This window comes from Oncorhynchus masou, chromosome 10, assembly GCF_036934945.1.
Source record: "Oncorhynchus masou masou isolate Uvic2021 chromosome 10, UVic_Omas_1.1, whole genome shotgun sequence".
Lineage (NCBI taxonomy): Eukaryota > Metazoa > Chordata > Actinopteri > Salmoniformes > Salmonidae > Oncorhynchus > Oncorhynchus masou.
In genome coordinates, this window is record NC_088221.1 from 26,530,918 (window position 1) to 26,551,032 (window position 20,115).

The 20,115-nt window shown below is 44.7% G+C and overlaps 1 protein-coding gene across 9 annotated transcripts in view; it reads left to right on the forward strand.

Annotated features, from left to right (window-relative positions):
* Positions 1-20,115, forward strand: part of LOC135547425 (nectin-3-like) — a 41,980-nt gene that overhangs the window by 19,936 nt on the left and 1,929 nt on the right. For 5 of the 9 annotated variants that reach the window (XM_064976436.1, XM_064976437.1, XM_064976439.1 and 2 more), the window contains one exon: positions 13,107-13,261. The exons of 1 other annotated variant lie outside the window; for it this stretch is intronic. In XM_064976436.1, the coding sequence (XP_064832508.1) occupies positions 13,107-13,261 (155 nt within the window). Of the gene's footprint in view, positions 1-286; positions 2,696-11,977; positions 12,515-13,106; positions 13,262-13,934; positions 14,796-20,115 lie in introns of those variants that run through there. 3 more of the 9 variants (XM_064976441.1, XM_064976442.1, XM_064976443.1) reach the window with 3 other exon arrangements.

A 20,115-nucleotide genomic window follows, 5' to 3' on the forward strand; every position in this document is an offset into this window, starting at 1 on the left:
CTTGGGGGTGTATAGCATAGTCTATGGCTGCCTGAGGCGGTTCTCAATCAGAGTCAGGTGATTATCGTTGTCTCTGATTGGGAACCATATTTAGGCAGCCATATGCTTTGAGTATTTCGTGGGTGATTGTTCCTGTCTCTGTGTTTGTTGTCACCAGATAGGCTGTATAGGTTTTCACGTTACGTTTGTTGTTTTGTATGTTTAAGTTATGTCATGTCTCGTTCGTTATCATTAAAGAACATGAGTAACCACCACGCTGCATTTTGGTCCGCTTCTCCTTCAACAGACGAACGCCGTTACAGAATCACCCACCACAACAGGACCAAGCGGCGTGGTAACAGGCAGGAGCAACAAAGGGAGGAATGGACATGGGAGGACGAATTGTTCGGAGAAGGACCCTGGGATCAGCCTGGAGAATATCGCCGCGCCATAGAAGAACTGGAGGCGGCGAGAGCTGAGAGGCGCTGGTATGAGGAGAAGCAACAGCGGCAGCAGGAGCAACAATATCGAGACTACACTACTTGGGAGGAAATAGACAGGTGGGCGGTCGACCCAGGGAGAGTGCCGGAGCCCGCCTGGGATTCGCTGGAGCAGTGCGAAGAGGGTTATAGGAGAATGGAGTTGGAGAGACAAGCACGGCGGCGTGGAAGGAAGCCCGAGAGTCAGCCCCGAAAATGTATTGGGGGGGGGGGGGCTCAGGGAGAGTGTGGCAGAGTCAGGAGTCAGACCTGAGCCAACTCTCCCTGTTTATCGTGAGGAGCCAAGGAGGAGACCAGAACCAGAGCCGGTGTTAGAGGTGAGCGAAGCAGAGACTGTGAAGGAGTTAATGGGGAAATTGGAGGAGAGAGTTATGATGGAGTTGCTGAGTTGGTGCTTTAGGTACGGTATTCGCCCGACGGAGCGTGTCGGGGATTTGATGGCACCTGGGTCAGCACTCCATACTCGTCCTGAGGTGCGTGTTAGTCGGCTGGTGAAGTTGGTGCCAGGCTCACGCACCAGGCCTCCTGTGCACATCCCTAGCCTTGCACGTCCTGTGCCAGCACTGCTCTCAAGATCTCCAGTACGCCTTCACGGTCTAGCCCATCCTGTGCCACCTCCACACACCATCCCTCCGGTGGCAGCTCCCCGCACCAGGCTTCCTGTGCGTGTCCTCGGCCCAGTACCACCAGTGCCAGTACCACGCATCAGGCCTACAGTGCGCCTCGCCTCTCCAGCGCTGCCGGAGCCTTTCTTCTCTCCTGCGCTGCCAGAGTCTCCCGCCTGTTCAGCACTGTCCGAGCCTTCCTCCTCTCCTGCGCTACCGGAGCCTCCCGCCTGTTCAGCGCTGCCGGAGCCTTTCTCCTCTCCTGCGCTGCCGGAGTCTCCCGCCTGTTCAGCGCAGCCAGAGCCTTCCTCCTCTACAGCGCTGCTGGAGTCTCCCGCCTGTTTAGCGCAGCCAGAGCCTTCCTCCTCTCCTGCGCTGCTGGAGTCTCCTGCCTGTTCAACGCTGCCAGAGCCTTCCTCCTCTACAGCGCTGCTGGAGTCTCCTGCCTGTTCAGCGCAGCCAGAGCTGCCAGTCTGCAAGAAGCCGCCAGAGCTGTCAGTCTACATGGAGCAGCCAGAGCCGCCAGTCAGCATGGATCAGCCAGATCCGTCAGTCTGCCAGGATCCGCCAGTCAGCCAGACTCTTCCAGATCCGCCAGTCAGCCAGACTCTTCCAGATCCGCCAGACTCTTCCAGATCCGCCAGACTCTTCCAGATCCGCCAGTCAACCAGACTCTTCCAGATCCGCCAGTCAACCAGACTCTTCCAGATCCGCCAGACAGCCAGACTCTTCCAGATCCGCCAGACTCTTCCAGATCCGCCAGTCAACCAGACTCTTCCAGATCCGCCAGTCAACCAGACTCTTCCAGATCCGCCAGACAGCCAGACTCTTCCAGATCCGCCAGTCAGCCAGGATCTGCCAGAACCGCCAGCCAGCCAGGATCTGCCGGATCCAACTACCTGCCTGAGCTTCCTCTCAGTGCTGGGCTTCCCCTCAGTGCTGAGCTTCCCCTCAGTGCCGGGCTTCCCCTCAGTGCCGAGCTTCCCCTCAGTGCCGAGCTGCCCCTCAGTCCCGAGCTGCCCCTCAGTCCCGAGCTGCCCCTCAGTCCCGAGCTGCCCCTCAGTCCAGTGGGTTTCTGGGTGAGGACTACTAGGCCATGGTCGGCGGCGAGGGTGCACTATCCTAGGACGCGAGGAGGAAGGACTAAGACAATGATCGAGTGGAGTCCACGTCCCGCGCCGGAGCCGCCACCATGGACAGACGCCCACCCGGACCCTCCCTATTGTTTTGATGTGCGTCCGGGAGTCCGCACCTTAGGGGGGGAGGGTTCTGTCACGCCCTGGTCTCTTTATATTGTGTTTGTCTTCATGTATTTGGTCAGGCCAGGGTGTGACATGGGTTTATTGTGGTGTGTTTCGTCTTGGGGGTGTATAGCATAGTCTATGGCTGCCTGAGGCGGTTCTCAATCAGTCAGGTGATTATCGTTGTCTCTTATTGGGAACCATATTTAGGCAGCCATATTCTTTGAGTATTTCGTGGGTGATTGTTCCTGTCTCTGTGTTTGTTGTCACCAGATATGCTGTATAGGTTTTCACGTTACGTTTGTTGTTTTGTATGTTTAAGTTATGTCATGTCTCGTTCGTTATCATTAAAGAACATGAGTAACCACCACGCTGCATTTTGGTCCACTTCTCCTTCAACAGACGAACGCCGTTACAATAAATGAACAGAAGAGAAAACAACATGATTCATATTCTCAATTGATTTGTATGTTTACACCTCCAAGACTTATGGCCTTTGACTATGTAATATTCTTCCATGGCTTAAGGCCCTGGTCTCAAACATATAATCACACTATACACACTCTTACCCCCACCCCCTATCTGCCATTACCCTTCCTGTTGTACAACTGATAATGAATTTCGGCTGGAGTTTGTGCCTTTCTCTCCCTTCGGGTTCCTAAGAGAGTGATAGCAAAAGTCTTGAAATGAACAAGAAAACACAAAATATGACAAGTATTAGTAATGCTTTAAACTATGCATATTCATATATAGCAAAAACCGAAGTGTGATACCGTGACGATGCCCACCTTCCTTAGCCTGACTCGATAACTTCGGGATACTGTTCTGCTGGGGTCCACAAAAAAGAAAGCCCTAAAATAAAATCACATCATCCAGTCTTCCCCATCAGTTAGCAGGTGTTCCCACGCCATATCGCCTGTTACTTCGCCCTCTATTTGCGTGCTACGTGCAGTCGACTAATATAATACTAATACAAACCCTTCCCCCTCCTGAGTCTAAGATGTGCAATGCATCTCTGTGGCTAGGCAGGTGGTGTTATTGTCTCAGACCAAGTGCAGAACCTTTGGTACTCCCCCACACATCTCCTGGTCTTCCTATCAGTCAGGAGAAGCCTTGAAATTAGGAAGTGCACGTTCTTCCAGCCTGCCGCAGTCCACTAGTTTCAGAGATGGCCCCTCTTCGGCCATAAATCCATTTGCACATAAATCATTCCATCTAACCCATAACACATTAACTACTACTGCTAGGCCCGATGGTCACTCTGACAGAGCTCCAGAGTTTCTCTGTGGAGATGGGAGAACCTTCCAGAAGGACAACCATGGAGGAAGTCTGGAGGAAATCTGGCACCATCCCTACGGTGAAGCATGGTGGTGGCAGAATCATGCTGTGGGGTTGTTTTTTAGCATCAGGGACTGGGAGACTAGTCAGGGTTGTGGCAAAGATGAACGGAGCAAAGTACAGAGAGATCTTGATGAAAACCTGATCCAGAGCGCTCAGGACCTCAGACTGGGGTGAAGGTTCACCTTCCAACAGGACAACAACCCTAAACACACAGCCAAGACAACGCAGGAGTGGCTTCGGGACAAGTCTCTGAATGTCTTTGAGTGGCCCAGCCAGAGCCCAGACTTTAACCTTATCGAACATCTCTGGAGAGACCTGAAAATGGCTGTGCTACAAACAATTACTCACAATATTAACTCCTGTAATTTCTCTAGAGGACCCCTCCTCCCATTTGCCAATTATATAAAGCTATTTCAGAATAAGATGTAATAAAGTGTCTCACGAAATTAAAAATGCGCAAGGTTTTCTGAGCTCGTAAGGAGTGTTTTGTCGTGTCAATTGTAACTTGTTACCGTTTAGAATCCATTTCCCTGGCATTTCGCATTTGAGTTCCCCAACCGTCGCCATGTAAAATTGTTACTGGACCTATGGTCAGAGACATGGGTAGTAGTTGTATAACTTTCTATTCTGCCCATTACCCTGCTAATCTAATTATTTTCTATTGTAAATTTTGCCAATTTGACGACGGCCAAATTCCGCTATGCATTACTCCCAACTCCGGCCGCTTTCAGGAGTGCTTGCTGTTTCTCACTTAGTCAGTGAAGAAAATGGCGTCCAAAGCTTAGTTTGATCACGTGCTTTTTCAAAATGCAAGATCCCGCTGATTTTCGCAATAGTTCCAGTGCTTTCATCGATTCCAATCTGCTTTCAAACACCGACCTCTACTGGACACCGTACTTAGAAATATTGTAAGGATTTTGTACATGTAGTTTCACCTGACCAGTAATTTAGCAGGTAGAGTAGGGTACTATGGAACATTCAGGGTTAGGAGGGTATGAGGTTGAATCCCCTTGAAGGCACACTATTTTGAAAAGTGTTATATTTATAAATATTTAGATTTATTTAGTATAGTATACGCTTCTGTCTTAAGCATCCTAAATAATGCCACATATTCCGTATATTCCATTGTAAATGCATATTGTGGGTGAATAAAAGTTAATTATTGGATATTGCCACTCAGACTGGATTCCAATAAGAATTAGACATCACTTTGCAAGCCAGAGTAATGTGATTTGATGCTGGTTTTGCAGATGACCAGTATATGCTGGTACTCTGCTGACCAGTATTGAAAACACAACCAAGGCTGGTCACCAGTAAAAAGACTACCAAGGCTGGTCATGCGCCAAACGCAATCTTCGCTCTCTCTCTCTCATCTTCTATCCTATCATCTCTCCCTTCTGCTAAATCATTCTCCCTCCTGTCCCCTGATTCTGCCTATTCGACCCTACTCTCCTCCCAATCCGCATCCTATTGACTCACACTGTCTCCTTTCCTCCCGGCTGGCTCGGCCCTCCACTCCTGCTCCGTGGCTGAGTGACTCATTGTGAGCTTACAGAACAGGGCTGTTGGCAGCTGTGCGAAAATGGAAGAAAACTACATTTCCATGGGACCGATCATCCTTTCACTCCCTCCTCTCTACCTTTTCGCTGCTTATCCTTTTTGGGATAGGGGGCAGCATTTTCACTTTTGGATGAATAGCATGCCCAGAGTGAACTGCCTCCTACTCTGTCCCAGATGTTTATATATGTATATTATTATTAGTATTGGATAGAAAACACTCTGAGGTTTCTAAAACTGTTTGAATGATGTCTGTGAATATAACAGAACTCATGTGTCAGGCAAAAACCTGAGAAAAATCCATCCAGGAAGTGGGACATCTGAGGTTTGTAGTTTTTCAAAGCTTGGCTTACCGAATACACATTGAGATATGGATAAAGTTGCACTTCCTACGGCTTCCACTAGATGTCAACCGTCTTTAGAAACTTGAATGAGGATTCTACTATAAAGGAGGGGCTCATGAGACCTCTGAGTCAGTGGTCTGGCAGAGTGCCTTGGTCTCATGACGCGCGCTCCCGACAGAGTTATCTCTCGTTCCAGTGTTTTTTCTTTAGACAAAGGAATTCTCCGGTTGGAACATTATTGATGTTTTATGTTAAAAACATCCTAAAGATTGATTCCATACATTGTTTGACATGTTTCTAAAGGACTGTAACGGAACTTTTCAGGTTTTTGTCTGGACGAAGTGCTTGCACCTCAAGAAGATGGATTACTGGGCTGAACACGCTAACAACAAGTGGCTATTTGGACATAAATGGTGGACTTTATAGAATAAATCAGTCATTTATTGTCGAACTGGGATTTCTGGGAGAGCCTTCTGATGAAGTTTATTGAAATCTGACACAGCAGTTGCATTAACGCGTTCACGGTACAGGTTCCCCAAGGGCACCCCCCGCTCAACTCAAAAGGTGCCGCACAGAATGCAAAAATATTCTTAGAAATATTTAACCTCCACACATTAACAAGTCCAATAGCTCAAATGAAAGATAAACACCTTGTTCATCTACTCAGCGAGTCAGATTTCTAAAATGTTTTACGGCGAAAACATAGCACATATTTATGTCAAACCACCACAAAGACACAGACGATATACAGCCATTTTGTCGAACAAAAGATGCAATCACAAACGCAGGATTAAAAGACAAATAATTCACTAACCTTTTGAAAATCTTCATCAGATGACAGTAATAGGAAATGTTACACAGTACATTTATGTTTTTTTCAATAATATGCAATTTATATCCATAAATCTCCGTTTACATTGACGCCATGTTCAGAAAATCCTCAAAAATGTCTGGAGAAATTATAGATAGCTCCGCCAGATAACAGAAATAAACATCATAAACTTTGAGTAAATATACATGTTCTACATATAGTTAGAAAGATACACTGCTTCTTAATGCAACCGCTTTGTCACATTTATTTTTAACGTTAAAGAAATCGCTCACTATGCAATAATCTGAGGCGGCGCTCAGACATAAGCAATATTTTTCCGCTATGTTGGAGTTAACAGAAATACAAAATTACAACATAAATATTCCCTTACCTTTGATGGTCTTCGATCAGAATGTAGTGGAAGGAGTCATACTTACCCAATACATCGTTTTGTTTCAAGTCGTGTGTCTTTGTATTAGCATCTGCTAACACTTTCAACTGAAATGCATCCAAAATTACTTCTGGTCCCGCATAAAAACTTCACAATTACATATTATATGTCGACTAAACTGGTCAAAGTAAGTACAGAATCAAGCTTTAGGATGTTATAAACGTACAAAACAATTGGCGATTCAACCGGACAAAAGCAAATTTTCTCAGACGATCTGGAACAGAGGAATGACTGTGTACAATTCGCGCCCTAACGCGCATGTATTTTCTCGCGACACCCACTCTTTTGCCTCCCAAAGGGTCAAAGCTCGCGGGATTTGCACAATTAAACTCTCTACTGAATGAGGACATCGAGTGGAAGACATAGAAAGTGTTTCCAGATCCTTAGCTGGTTGGGAAGGATGGGGGAGATGATGTCAAAGTTGGCCCAACTTTCATGTTTCCAAAACTAGTTTGGGAGATTGGCTGCCCTGTGAGTTCTGCTATACTTACAGACATAATTCAAACGGTTTTAGAAGCTTTAGAGTGTTTTCTATCCAATAATTATTATTATATGCATATATTAGCAATTTTGGACAGATTTTTTTTCAGTTTACTATGGGCACGCAATTCATCCAAAGGGGGCAGTATTGTCCCGAGCCTTAACAGGTTTAAGGAAAAGTCTATCTTTTATTCTGTGAATAACACTAGTATCTTTTATCAATTTTTACTGGATGTTTTGGAATCAAAACATTACTACGCGTAAGGCGCCAATGTAAACTAAGATTTTTGGATATAAATATGCACATTATCGAACAAAACATACATGTATTGTGTAACATGATGTCCTATGAGTGTCATATGATGAAGATCATCAAAGGTTAGTGATTAATTTGATCTATAGTTCTGCTTTTTGTGACTCCTTTTCTTTGTCTAGGAAAATGGCTGCTTTTTTTACTTAATCATGTGCTTTCACAGTAAAGCATTTTTTGATATCGGACACGATGTGTAGATTAACACGATGTTATTGTGTGAAAGTTACATTTCAAACAAATATTTTTGAATTTTGCGCGCTGCCTTTTCAGCGGAATGTTGTCGCGGGGTTCCACCTGCCCTAGAAATGTTAAGCCACTTTCTATCACTCTCAATTTCAAACCCCATATTCCTCCACCCCCTCTGTGGATGACTTTATCAACAACTTTTAAAACCATTTTGAAAAGAAAGTTGATGACATCCGTTCCTCATTCACTCAGCCTATTGAGTCCACTGGTCCCATCGTGCACTAGTGACTCCTGTGGCGGGCCGGGCGTAGTGCACGCTGAAACGGTCACCACATGTACTGTGTTTCCTCCAACACATTGGTGCGTCTGGCTTCCCGGTTAAGTGGGCATTGTTAAGAAGCAGTGTGGCTTGGTTGGGTTGTGTTTCGGAGGACTTACGGCTCTCGACCTTCGCCTCTCCCGAGTCCGTATGGGAGAGTTGCAGCGATGAGACAAGACTGTAACTACCAATTGGATATCATGAAATTGGGGAGAAAAGGGGTAAAAAATAAAATGAAAGGAGAGAAAAAAAGAAAAAGAAAAATTAAGGATTCCATACTGGTCACTAAAGAAAAACTGCTCTTCTCTGTGTCACGGAGGCTCTCCGCACTGCCAAAGCTGACTCTCTCCTCTGTTCTCACCCTCGTTGATCTTTCGACTGCCTTTGACACCCTCCCAGGGCTGGGTGTCTAGGGCTCTGCATACATTTGGATTGCATCCTACCTGGCAGGCCGCTTCTACCAGGTGGCGTAGAGATGATCTGTGTCTGCACCACATACTCTCACTACTAGTGTCCCCCAGGGCTCGGTTCTAGGCCCTCCTCTCTCTATACACCAAATCACTCGTCTCCGCCATATCCTAACATGGTCTCTCCTGTCATTGCTATGCGGATGACACATACTTTTTAACTTCCCCCTTCTGACACACAGGTGGCGGCACGCATTTGGCAGATATCTCAGCTTGGAATTTCGTCCCACCGCCTCGACAAGACAGAGCTGATCTTCCTCCAGGGGAAGGCCTGCCCGCTCCAAGACCTCTCCATCACAATTGACAACTCCACGGTGTCCCCCTCCCAGAGTGCAAAGAACATTGGCATGATCCTGGAGAACACAAACACATCGTTCTCTGCGAATATCAAAGCAGTGACTCGCACCTGCAGGTTCATGCTCTACAACGTCCGTAGAACATCCTAATCCAGGCACTTGTCATCGCCCGTCTGTACTACAGCAACTCGCTGTTGGCTGCCTTCCCTGCTTATGCGATCAAACCCCTGCAATTTATCCAGAAGGCTGCAACCCACCTGGTGTTCAACCTGCTCCTCTGCACACTCCACTGGTTTCCAGTCCAAGCTCGCATCCACTACAAGACCATAGTACTTGTCTATGGAGCAGCAACAGGAACTGCCCCTCCCTACCTTCAGGCTATGCTCAAACCCTACACCTCAACCATACTACTCTGTTCTTCCAGATCTGTTCTTTTGGCCCTCCCACCCCTACAGGAGGGCAGCTCCCGTTCATCCCAGTCCAAGCTCTTCTCTGTCATGGCACCCCAGTGATGGAACCAGCTTCCCTCTGAAGCCCATCTTCCAAAAACATCTGAAGCCCTACCTCTTCAAAGTGTATTCTAAATAATCCCACAATACCCCCACCCCACCTCCCATTTCTTGCAAAACATGTGTTTGGTGAACTAACACTCGCACTTGACTTTCTTTTCCCCCTGTCATGACGTTGCTCTCTTTGGGTACAGCGAGCACCATCCCCCTCTCTCTGTCTCCTACAACCAGGCTGCTGGTCAGAAAGGTCGTAAATTCCTGGAGGAGATTATCTCCTCATGGCCACAGTATAGAGAGGGAGTGAGTTTTCATAGAGAGAAAAAATTATTTCTTCCACCTCACAGAACTTGAGGTCCAAACAACATGTATGTCCTGGAGAAGGTATAAAAGATCGGTGAAGAATCCAGCTACGAACTGGTCCGTTTGGTACAATTTTGTGAAACTCATGGGAGACAATACGGCCCCATTACCATAACGCTGTTTATATAATAGCCTCAGTTATGAGGCTTTACATCTAATTGTTGTATAAGATGAATGAGTGAGGATGATACTGTTTGTGAAATTGTGTAATGTGATTTTGGACTGTTTAATGAAGGAAACTCCAATTCCCTTTGAAGTTTAACTAAATCAGAGGACTGCCCATGAGCACAGTTATGGTCTGGCGTCCTGGGATAGCCCCTTTTCTGCTCTTCCGAAGAAAACCTGGGTGGGGGTTTTATATCACCAGCTAACTTCGATAACAAGAGGGCTAAGGTTTGAGATCAGACTGCTGAATCTTTTAACCATCCCACGTGGTTAAACTCTTAGACTATCGATACCGACAGAATAAGAACAAGTCTTTGATATTAATTACTAGTCTGCAGCTAGGAATTTTGTATCATTGAACGCGAAGGCCGACAACCGCCGAAACATATAGTCTATAACGACATGAAGAACAAGTCTTTGATATTAATTTACTAGTCTGCAGCTAAGAATTCGGTATCATTGAACGTGAAGACCGACAACCGCCGAAACATATATTCTATAACGAGAGACCTGACTGCTGAGACCAGACTTTCTTTTGAAGGAATTTCTTTTGAAGGAATTGGAGTTTCCTTGGAGTTTCCTTCATTAAACAGTACAAAATCACATTACACAATTTCACAAACTGTATCATCCTCACTCATTCACTCTCCAACAGAAACTAACTTTTCAACAGAGATCCCGACAACACACTGAGCATGAATATATATATTGATTGCAATTGTTCCCGAATGAGTGAGCGTTCATGTGCAAAGGATTATCATTTCAATTGCTATAATTATTGGGGCGGCAGGGTAGCCTAGTGGTTGGAGCGTTGAACTAGTAACCGGAAGGTTGCAAGTTCAAATCCCCGAGTTGACAATGTACAAATCTTTTGTTCTGCCCCTGAACAGGCAGTTAACTCACTGTTCCTAGGCCGTCATTGAAAATTAGAAATGTTATTCTGTTTTATTTCCCAATCAAAATTAAACACTCTGTCAATGCATTTAAGGGTTTGTAAGACCCTTATCTAATAAGAATGGACAGAGCCCCGGTCTTAAAAGTCAGGTAACAGTGTTTAATTCAAGAGAGTACTGCCTTCATACACATTTTACCACAGGTTATAAACTGAAAATGATGTCAGCGTTTTCTAAATGTTCTATCTCTTCTTGACACTGGTAGAGAGGCCCTATAGTTCTCGAGCCTTCCCTCCTCGCCTAAAGCCAAGGTCAGTCAGTGTAGATAAGCATTCTAGACAGTCTGGAGATAGTTCATTCATTTGTATCAAGGCATTGTTCTAAACTCCTGACTATATTATATACAATTGGGAATGGGAGCAAGAGAGAAAATTCATACAGTACATAATAGCATTTGGACTAGTCAGTCCTGATTGAAATGTATACATAATTAGTCATCATTGATAAAAAATTCCCTTAACAATACAGCGTCTCTCCTAGCCAACAGCCTTGGGGAAATGCAGAGCGCCGAATTCAGATAGTACGAGATAAAACTCAAACTTTCATTAAATCACACATGCAGGGTACTCAATTAAAGCTACACTCGTTGTGAATCCAGCCAACATGTCAGATTTTTAAAATGCTTTTTGGCGAAAGCAGGAGAAGCTATTATCTGATAGCATGTACCCCCCCCCAAAAAAACACATGAACGTGACGTAAACAAAATAATTAGCGTGGCCAGCGCTACACAAAACGCTGAAATAAAATATAAAACATGCATTACCTTTGACGAGCTTCTTTGTTGGCACTCCAATATGCCCCATAAACATCACAATTGGTTCTTTTTTTCGTTTAATTCCGTCCATGTATACCCAAAATGTCCATTTATAAAGCCCGTCTGATCCAGAAAAAAAGCAGCTTTCCAAAACGCAACGTTGTTACAAAAAATGTAAAAAGTTGCCTATAAACTTTGACAAAATACTTCAAACTACTTTTGTAATCCAACTTTAGGTACTTGTAAACATTAATAATCGATCAAATTGATCACGGGGCGATCTGTATTCAATAGCAGCAAGTCAATAAAACATGGACGATTTTCTCTCTTTCATATCTTTCCACAGTGTCACCTCTGACAGGAAGTGCCTATTCTTCATTTCACCAAAGATAAACTTCAACCCAATTCCCAAGACTGGCGACATCGTGTGGAAGCTGTAGGAACTGTAAACTGGGCGCTATCTAATTTCCCTTGGCATAGACAATACATGGAACTGGCGGAGAGATATTTATTTTATTTTTTCTGAACAGTTTTTCCTTGGGGTTTTGCCTGCTACACAAGTTCTGTTATAGTCACAGACATGATTCAACCAGTTTTATCAACTTCAGAGTGTTTTCTACCCACACATACTAATCATATGCATATACTATATTCCTGGCATGAGTAGCACAACGTTGAAGTTTTGCACGCTTTTTATCAAAAAGTCGAAAAAATGCACCCTAGCCTTTAAGAGGCCGGAAAAGAAGAAAAAAATCACTCTGTCCAACAAGCCGGTTTAGCCCACTGGGGCACATCCCCCTATCATTTCTTTGTAAACATATCTATTTTGTTTGTTTGTATTTCTGTGAATTTCTTATTTAGTAAATAAATGATTTTAAGACAATTGATGTGTGGATGACTCATAGTGAAGACTGGGTTCATGCAGATAACCAACAATTTACAACGTTTGGAATGAGACTAACGTGAGGTAAAGAGTAATTCATTAATCAGAAGACTAAGTGATCAGATATTAAAATATCTGAAAGTTATATTAGGAAAATTATAACTTTGTAATCTGATTATTTTCCTTCGTGCCCCGACTTCCTAGGTAATTACAGTTACATGATTAATCAGTTTAATCGCGTAATAATAATTACAGAGTTATTTGATAAAGATTAATCTTCAGTTTAATGATGCCAAAGACACGACACCCCCTTACTAGCTCTGTGTTTTCTGATAGCTACTTTATAGAGGAAAAATGTGCTTACTTTGACTGCGATATGTGGTTGTCCCACCTAGCTATTTTAGGATGAATACACTAAGTTGCTCTGGATAAGAGCGTCTGCTAAATGGCTAAAATGTGAATGTCACCAGTGAAAACAAAGGCTTTTTACTAGCTAAAACACAACGTAGGCTGCTCACCAGCCTATGCTTGTCTGCTGTCTTTTTCAGCAGGGTCAGACCTTCTCTTCACCCTCTCTCTCTCTCTCCCCCAGAGTGGGCCAGCCATGGCCTCAGTCTGCAGTGAGAGCAGAGGGAAACACACTGCACCTCATCAGCCTCAGCTCTGAGCTGAATGGCCTCTACAGCTGTGAGGCCTCCAATCCTTACGGAAGAGCGACTGGCTCTCAATATGTGCATGTCGCCTCCTGTAAGAACACCTGAGAGAAAAGAAATACAAAATACTCACACACACACATGCAGGCACACACACACAATTCATGATGGTTGCTTTACTGGCTGCTTATACTTGAATTGTTATATTAGGGACAATTATGTGAAATGTGATGTAGCATGTATGTATACCAAAGTTGAGCAAGATGCTGACTTATATTTCACTGCGTGTGTTAGTGTCAGACGTATGGCCTCAAATCTTTTTCTACAGGGAGATTTAAAAACTAAGACTGTCATGATTAGGGCTGTTATGGTGACCGTATTACTGGCACAACGGCTGTCACTAGTCATGATGGCAGTCAAATTCCATGTGACCGTTTATTCACGGTTGTTAGGCTTCTCCAAGCTCTGATGCTGCTGATGGACATTATTAGCCTACCAAACTTGCTAACTGCCTGGTACTCAGCACTATTGTCCCTCTAATCATTCAAACATCAATGCAATTGTAATTAAAAATCGAATCAAACACTTCATGAGAGCCCTTGAGCTCATGTTGCAAGACATTTCTATTGGCTATGCAATTGCGTGAGAAAACAGTGATGGCCTGTATTAAATAGAGGATCCCATCAGCTTTCTATAGGCTAGGCCTACTATATTTCTTTATGTATCAACTTTCCTAATATTAAGCACATTGCGTATCTTTACTACAGGAGTATAGCCTACCTGGCTGCCATGAAAATGAATCACGGGAAAAGCGCCCTCCATTCGCATTCACTATTTAAGTGCATAGATTACCTGTTTTTTTTCCCCTGCCCCTGTTTCGATACAGGTGCATGATAATGGTCCATTCTAAATCAAAACAAATTTCATAGATGATTTAGTATATGTAAAGATAAGATTAAATCAAGAATTGTCTGATGGGTGACAATATTAGCCTATCATTTGTGAATGATGCCCAGCTTGTGTGCAGTAAGACACTCTTTTTGCGACTTTTTCAAATCATAGTTGCACACCTCATGTAGCCTAGCCCATAAGCCTATATGTTTTGGTAAGGTTTGTATCACAACTAAAGTGGCAAAATAACTTCTTAAAATTAAGCACATTAAGCTGCTTTACAACTGGTGTAGAGCCTAACTGGCATACAGATTTTCACCTTAAAAATGCACCATATAATTTTTTTATTTTTTTTTATTTAAATAGGCAAGTCAGTTAAGAACAAATTCTTATTTTCAATGACGGCCTAGGAACAGTGGGTTAAATGCCTTGTTCAGGGGCAGAACGACAGATTTTTACCTTGTCAGCTCAGGGATTGGATCTTGTAACTTTTCGGTTACTATTCCAACACTCTAACCACTAGACTACCTGCCGGCCCCAATAAAGCTTTACATGCATAAATCACATTTGTGGTCACTTAAGAATGGTGTTTTCCCGCTAATGGAACATTCACGCTTATAGCCTACTGCCATGTGCGCATTTCTGCGTTTATAATGTGAAGAAATAGCCTAATAGTTTATCAACATTTTAAGCTAAACATTCAGATCTGTTGTGTCAGCCTCATTGCTTAAAAAGTTTTTTTTGATGCTAGTGGTTGTATTAATTTGGGATCTATCCCATCCCACAACTGTCCTAGACTATGTTTTGGAATATTTATTTCTTGCACAGAATAGGTAAACTTACAAGTCATCAACTGGCAGCTTCATTAAATAGTACCCACAAAACACCAGTCTCAACGTCAACAGTGAAGAGGCGACTCCGGGATGCTGGCCTTCTAGGCAGAGTTGCAAAGAAAAAGCCATATCTCAGAATGACAATTAAAAAGAAAAGATTAAGTTGTGCAAAGGAACACAGACACTGGACAGAGGAACTCTGCCTAGAAGGCCAGCATCCCAGAGTCGCCTCTTCACTGTTGACATTGAGACTGGTGTTTTGTTGGTACTATTTAATGAAGCTGCCAGTTGAGGACTTGTGAGGCGTCTGTTTCTCAAACTAGACACTCTAATGTACTTGTCCTCTTGCTCAGTTCTGCACCGGGGCCTCCCGCTCCTCTTTCTATACTGGTTAGAGCCAGTTTGCCCTGTTCTGTGAAGGAAGTACTACACAGCATTGTACGAGATCTTCAGTTTCTTGGCATTTCCTTTCATAGAATAGCCTTCATTTATTAGAACCAGAATAGACTGACGAGTTTCAGAAGAAAGCACTTTGTTTCTGGCTGTTTTGAGCCTGTAATCAAATCAAAGTTTATTTGTCACGTGCGCCGAATACAACAGGTGTAGAACTTACAGTGAAATGCTTACTTACAGGCCCTAACCAACAGTGCAATTTTTAAGTATAAAAATAGGTATTAGTTGAACAGTAAGTAAAGAAATAAAAAACAACAGTTAAAAGACAGTGAAAAATAACAGTAGCGAGGCTATATACGTTAGCGAGGCTTTAACAGTAGTGAGGCTATATACAGGCACCGGTTAGTCAGGCTAATTGAGGTAGTATGTACATTAAGGTATAGTAAAAGTGACTATGCATATATGATAAACAGATAGCAGCAGCAGCAGCAGCAGCAGCAGCAGCAGCGTAAAAAGAGAGGTTGTTGGGGGGAACACAATGCAAATAGTGCAGGTAGCCATTTGATTACCTTTTCAGGAGTCTTATGGCATGGGGGTAAAAGCTGTTAAGAAACCTTTTGGTCCTAGACTTGGCACTCCGGTACCGCTTGTCATGTGGTAGTAGAGAGAACAGTCTATGACTGGGGTGGCTTTGTCGTGCCCTCTTCACGGCTGTCTTGGTGTGTTTGGACCATTCTAGTTTGTTGGTGATGTGGACACCAAAGAACTTGAAGCTCTCAACCTGCTCCACTTCAACCCTGTCAATGAGAATGGGGGCGTGCTCGGTCCTCCTTTTCCTGTAGTCCATAATCATCTCCTTAGTCTTAGTTACATTGATGGAGAGGTTATTATTCTGGCACCACCCAGCGAGATCTCTGACCTCCCTATAGGCTGTCTCTTCATTGTCGTCAGCAAACGTAATGATGGTGTTGGAGTCGTGCCTGGCCAGGCAGTCACAGGTGAACAGGGAGTACAGGAGGGGACTGAGCACGCACCCTTGAAGGGCTCCAGTGTTGAGGATCAGCGTGGCGGATGTGTTGCTACCTACCCTCACCACCTGGGGGCGGCCCGTCAAGAAGTGCAGGATCCAGTTGCAGAGGGATGTGTTTAGTCCCAGGATCCTTAGCTTAGCGATGAGCTTTGAGAGTACTATGGTGTTGAACGCTGAACTGTAATCAATGAATAGCATTCTCACGTAGGTGTTCCTTTTGTCCAGGTGGGAAAGGGCAGTGTGGAGTGCAATAAAGATAGCATCATCTGTGGATCTGTTTGGGTGGTATGCAATTTGTAGTGGGTCTAGGGTTTCTGGGATAATGGTGTTGATGTGAGCCATTACCAGCCTTTCAAAGAGATGGCCGCCTCGCTTCGCGTTCCTAGGAAACTATGCAGTTTTTTTACATGTTATTTCTTACATTGGTCCCCCAGGTAATCTTAGGTTTCATTACATACAGTCGGGAAGAACTACTGAATATAAGAGCAACTTCAACTCACCATCAGTACGACCAGGAATATGACTTTCCCGAAGCGGATTTCACTGCCTTCCACCCAGGACAATGGAATGGATCACAGCCTGCGACCCAAAACAAAGACGTCGTAAAAGAGGGAAATGTAGCGGTCTTCTGTTCAGGTTCCGGAGACGGGCACATCGCGCACCACTCCCTAGCATACTACTCGCCAATGTCCAGTCTCTTGACAACAAGGTTGATGAAATCCGAGCAAGGGTAGCATTCCAGAGGAACATCAGAGAGTGTAACATTCTTTGCTTCATGGAAACATGGCTCACTCGAGAAATGCTAACAGAATCGGTGCAGCCAGCTGGTTTCTTCACGCATCTCACCGACAGAAACTAACATATTTTTGGTAAGAAGAGGGGCGGGAGCGTATGCCTTATGATTAACAAGACGTTGTGTGACCACAACAACATACAGGAACTCAAGTCTTTCTGTTCACCTGACTTAGAATTCCTCACAATCAAATGTCGTTCGCATTATCTGCCAAGGGAATTCTCTTCGATTATAATCAGAGCAGTATATATTCCCCCCCAAGCAGACACATCGATGGCCCTGAAAGAACTTTATTTAACTTGCAAACGAAACCACATATCCTGAGGCTGCATTCATTGTAGCTGGGGATTTTAACAAGGCTAATCTGAAAACAAGACTCCCTAAATGGTATCAGCATATCGATTGCGCAATCAGGGCTGGTAAAACCTTGGATCATTGCTATTCTAACTTCCGCGACGCATATAAGGCCCTCCCCGCCCTCCTTTCGGTAAAGCTGACCATGACTCCATTTTGTTGCTTCCTGCCTACAGACAGAAACTAAAACAAGAAGCTCCCGCGCTCAGGTCTGTTCAACGCTGGTCCGACCAATCTCATTCCACGATTCAAGACTGCTTCGATCACGCGGACTGGGATATGTTCCGCATTTCGTCCAACAACAACATTGACAAATACGCTGATTCGGTGAGCGAGTTCATTAGACAGTGCATTGATGATGTCGTTCCCATAGCAACGATTAAAACGTTCCCAAACCAGAAACCGTGGATTGATGGCAGCATTCGTGTGAAACTGAAAGCGCAAACCACTGCTTTTAACGAGGGAAAGGTGACCGGAAACATGACCGAATACAAACAGTGTAGCTATTCCCTCCGCAAGGCAATCAAACAAGCTAAGCGTCAGTATGGAGACAAAGTAGAGTCACGATTCAACGGCTCAGACACAAGAGGTATATGGCAGGGTCTACAGTCAATCACGGATTACAAAAAGAAAACCAGCCCCGTCACGGACCAGGATGTCTTGCTCCTAGGCAGACTAAATAACTTTTTTGCCCGCTTTGAGGACAATACAGTGCCACTGACACGGCTCGCAACCAAAACCTGCGGACTCTCCTTCACTGCAGCCGACGTGAGGAAAACATTTAAACGTGTTAACCCTCGCAAGGCTGCAGGCCCAGACGGCATCCTCAGCCGTGTCCTCAGAGCATGCGCAGACCAGCTGGCTGGTGTGTTTACGAACATATTCAATCAACCCTTATCCCAGTCTGCTGTTCCCAAATGCTTCAAGAGGGCCACCATTGTCCCTGTTCCCAAGAAAGCTAAGGAAACTGAGCTAAACGTCTCCGTAACACTTACTTCCATCATCATGAAGTGCTTTGAGAGACTAGTCAAGGACCATATCACCTCCACCCTACCTGACACCCTACACCCACTCCAATTTGCTTACCGCCCAAATAAGTCCACAGACGATGCAATCTCAACCACACTGCACACTGCCCTAACCCATCTGGACAAGAGGAATACCTATGTGAGAATGCTGTTCATCGACTACAGCTCAGCATTTTACACCATAGTGCCCTCCAAACTCGTCATCAAGCTCGAGACCCTGGGTCTCGACCCCGCCCTGTGCAACTGGGTACTGGACTTTCTGACGAGCCGCCCCCAGGTGGTGAGGGTAGGTAACAACATCTCGACCCCTCTGATCCTCAACACTGGGGCCCCACAAGGGTGCGTTCTGAGCCCTCTCCTGTACTCCCTGTTCACCCATGACTGCGTGGCCATGCAAGCCTCCAACTCAATCATCAAGTTTGCAGACGACACTACAGTGGTAGGCTTGATTATCAACAACAACGAGGCGGCCTACAGGGAGGAGATGAGGGCCCTCGGAGTGTGGTGTCAGGAAAATAACCTCACACTCAACGTCAACAAAACAAAGGAGATGATTGTGGACTTCAGGAAACAGCAGGGGGAGCACACTCCTATCCACATCGACGGGACAGTAGTGGAGAGGGTAGTAAGCTTTAAGTTCCTCGGCGTACACGTCACGGACAAACTGAATTGGTCCACCCACACAGACAGCGTCGTGAAGAAGGCGCAGCAGCGCCTCTTCAACCTCAGGAGGCTGAAGAAATTCAGCTTGTCACCAAAAGCACTCACAAACTTCTACAGATGCACAATCGAGAGCATCCTGTCGGGCTGTATCACCGCCTGGTACGGCAACTGCTCCGCCCACAACCGTAAGGCTCTCCAGAGGGTAGTGAGGTCTGCACAACGCATCACCAAACTACCTGCCCTCCAGGACACCTACACCACCCGATGTCACAGGAAGGCAATAAATATCATCAAGGACAACAACCACCTGATCCACTGCCTGTTCACCCCGCTATCATCCAGAAGGCGAGGTCAGTACAGGTGCATCAAAGCAGGGACCGAGAGATAAAAGCTGTTTTTCATTCTCAAGGCCATCAGACTGTTAAACAGCCATCACTAACATTGAGTGGCTGCTGCCAACACACTGACTCAACTCCAGCCACTTTAATAATGTGAATTGATGGAAATTGATGTCAAATATATCACTCGCCACTTTAAACAATGCTACTTAATATAATGTTTACATACCCTACATTACTCATCTCATATGTATATGTACAGTGCCTTGCGAAAGTATTCGGCCTCCTTGAACTTTGTGACCTTTTGCCACATTTCCGGCTACAATAGTCATTTACAACATTAACAATGTCTATACTGTATTTCTGATCAATTTTATGTTATTTTAATGGATAAAAAATAAGGACACTTCTAAGTTACGGTAGTGAATATACTGTATTTTATACCATCTATTGCACCTTGCCTATGCCTCTAGGTCATCACTCATCCCTATACTTATATGTACATATTCTCATTCACCCCTTTAGATTTGTGTGTATTAGGTAGTTGTTGTGGAATTGTTAGATTACTTGTTAGACATTACTGCACAATCTGAACTAGATGCGCAAGCATTTCGCTACACTCACA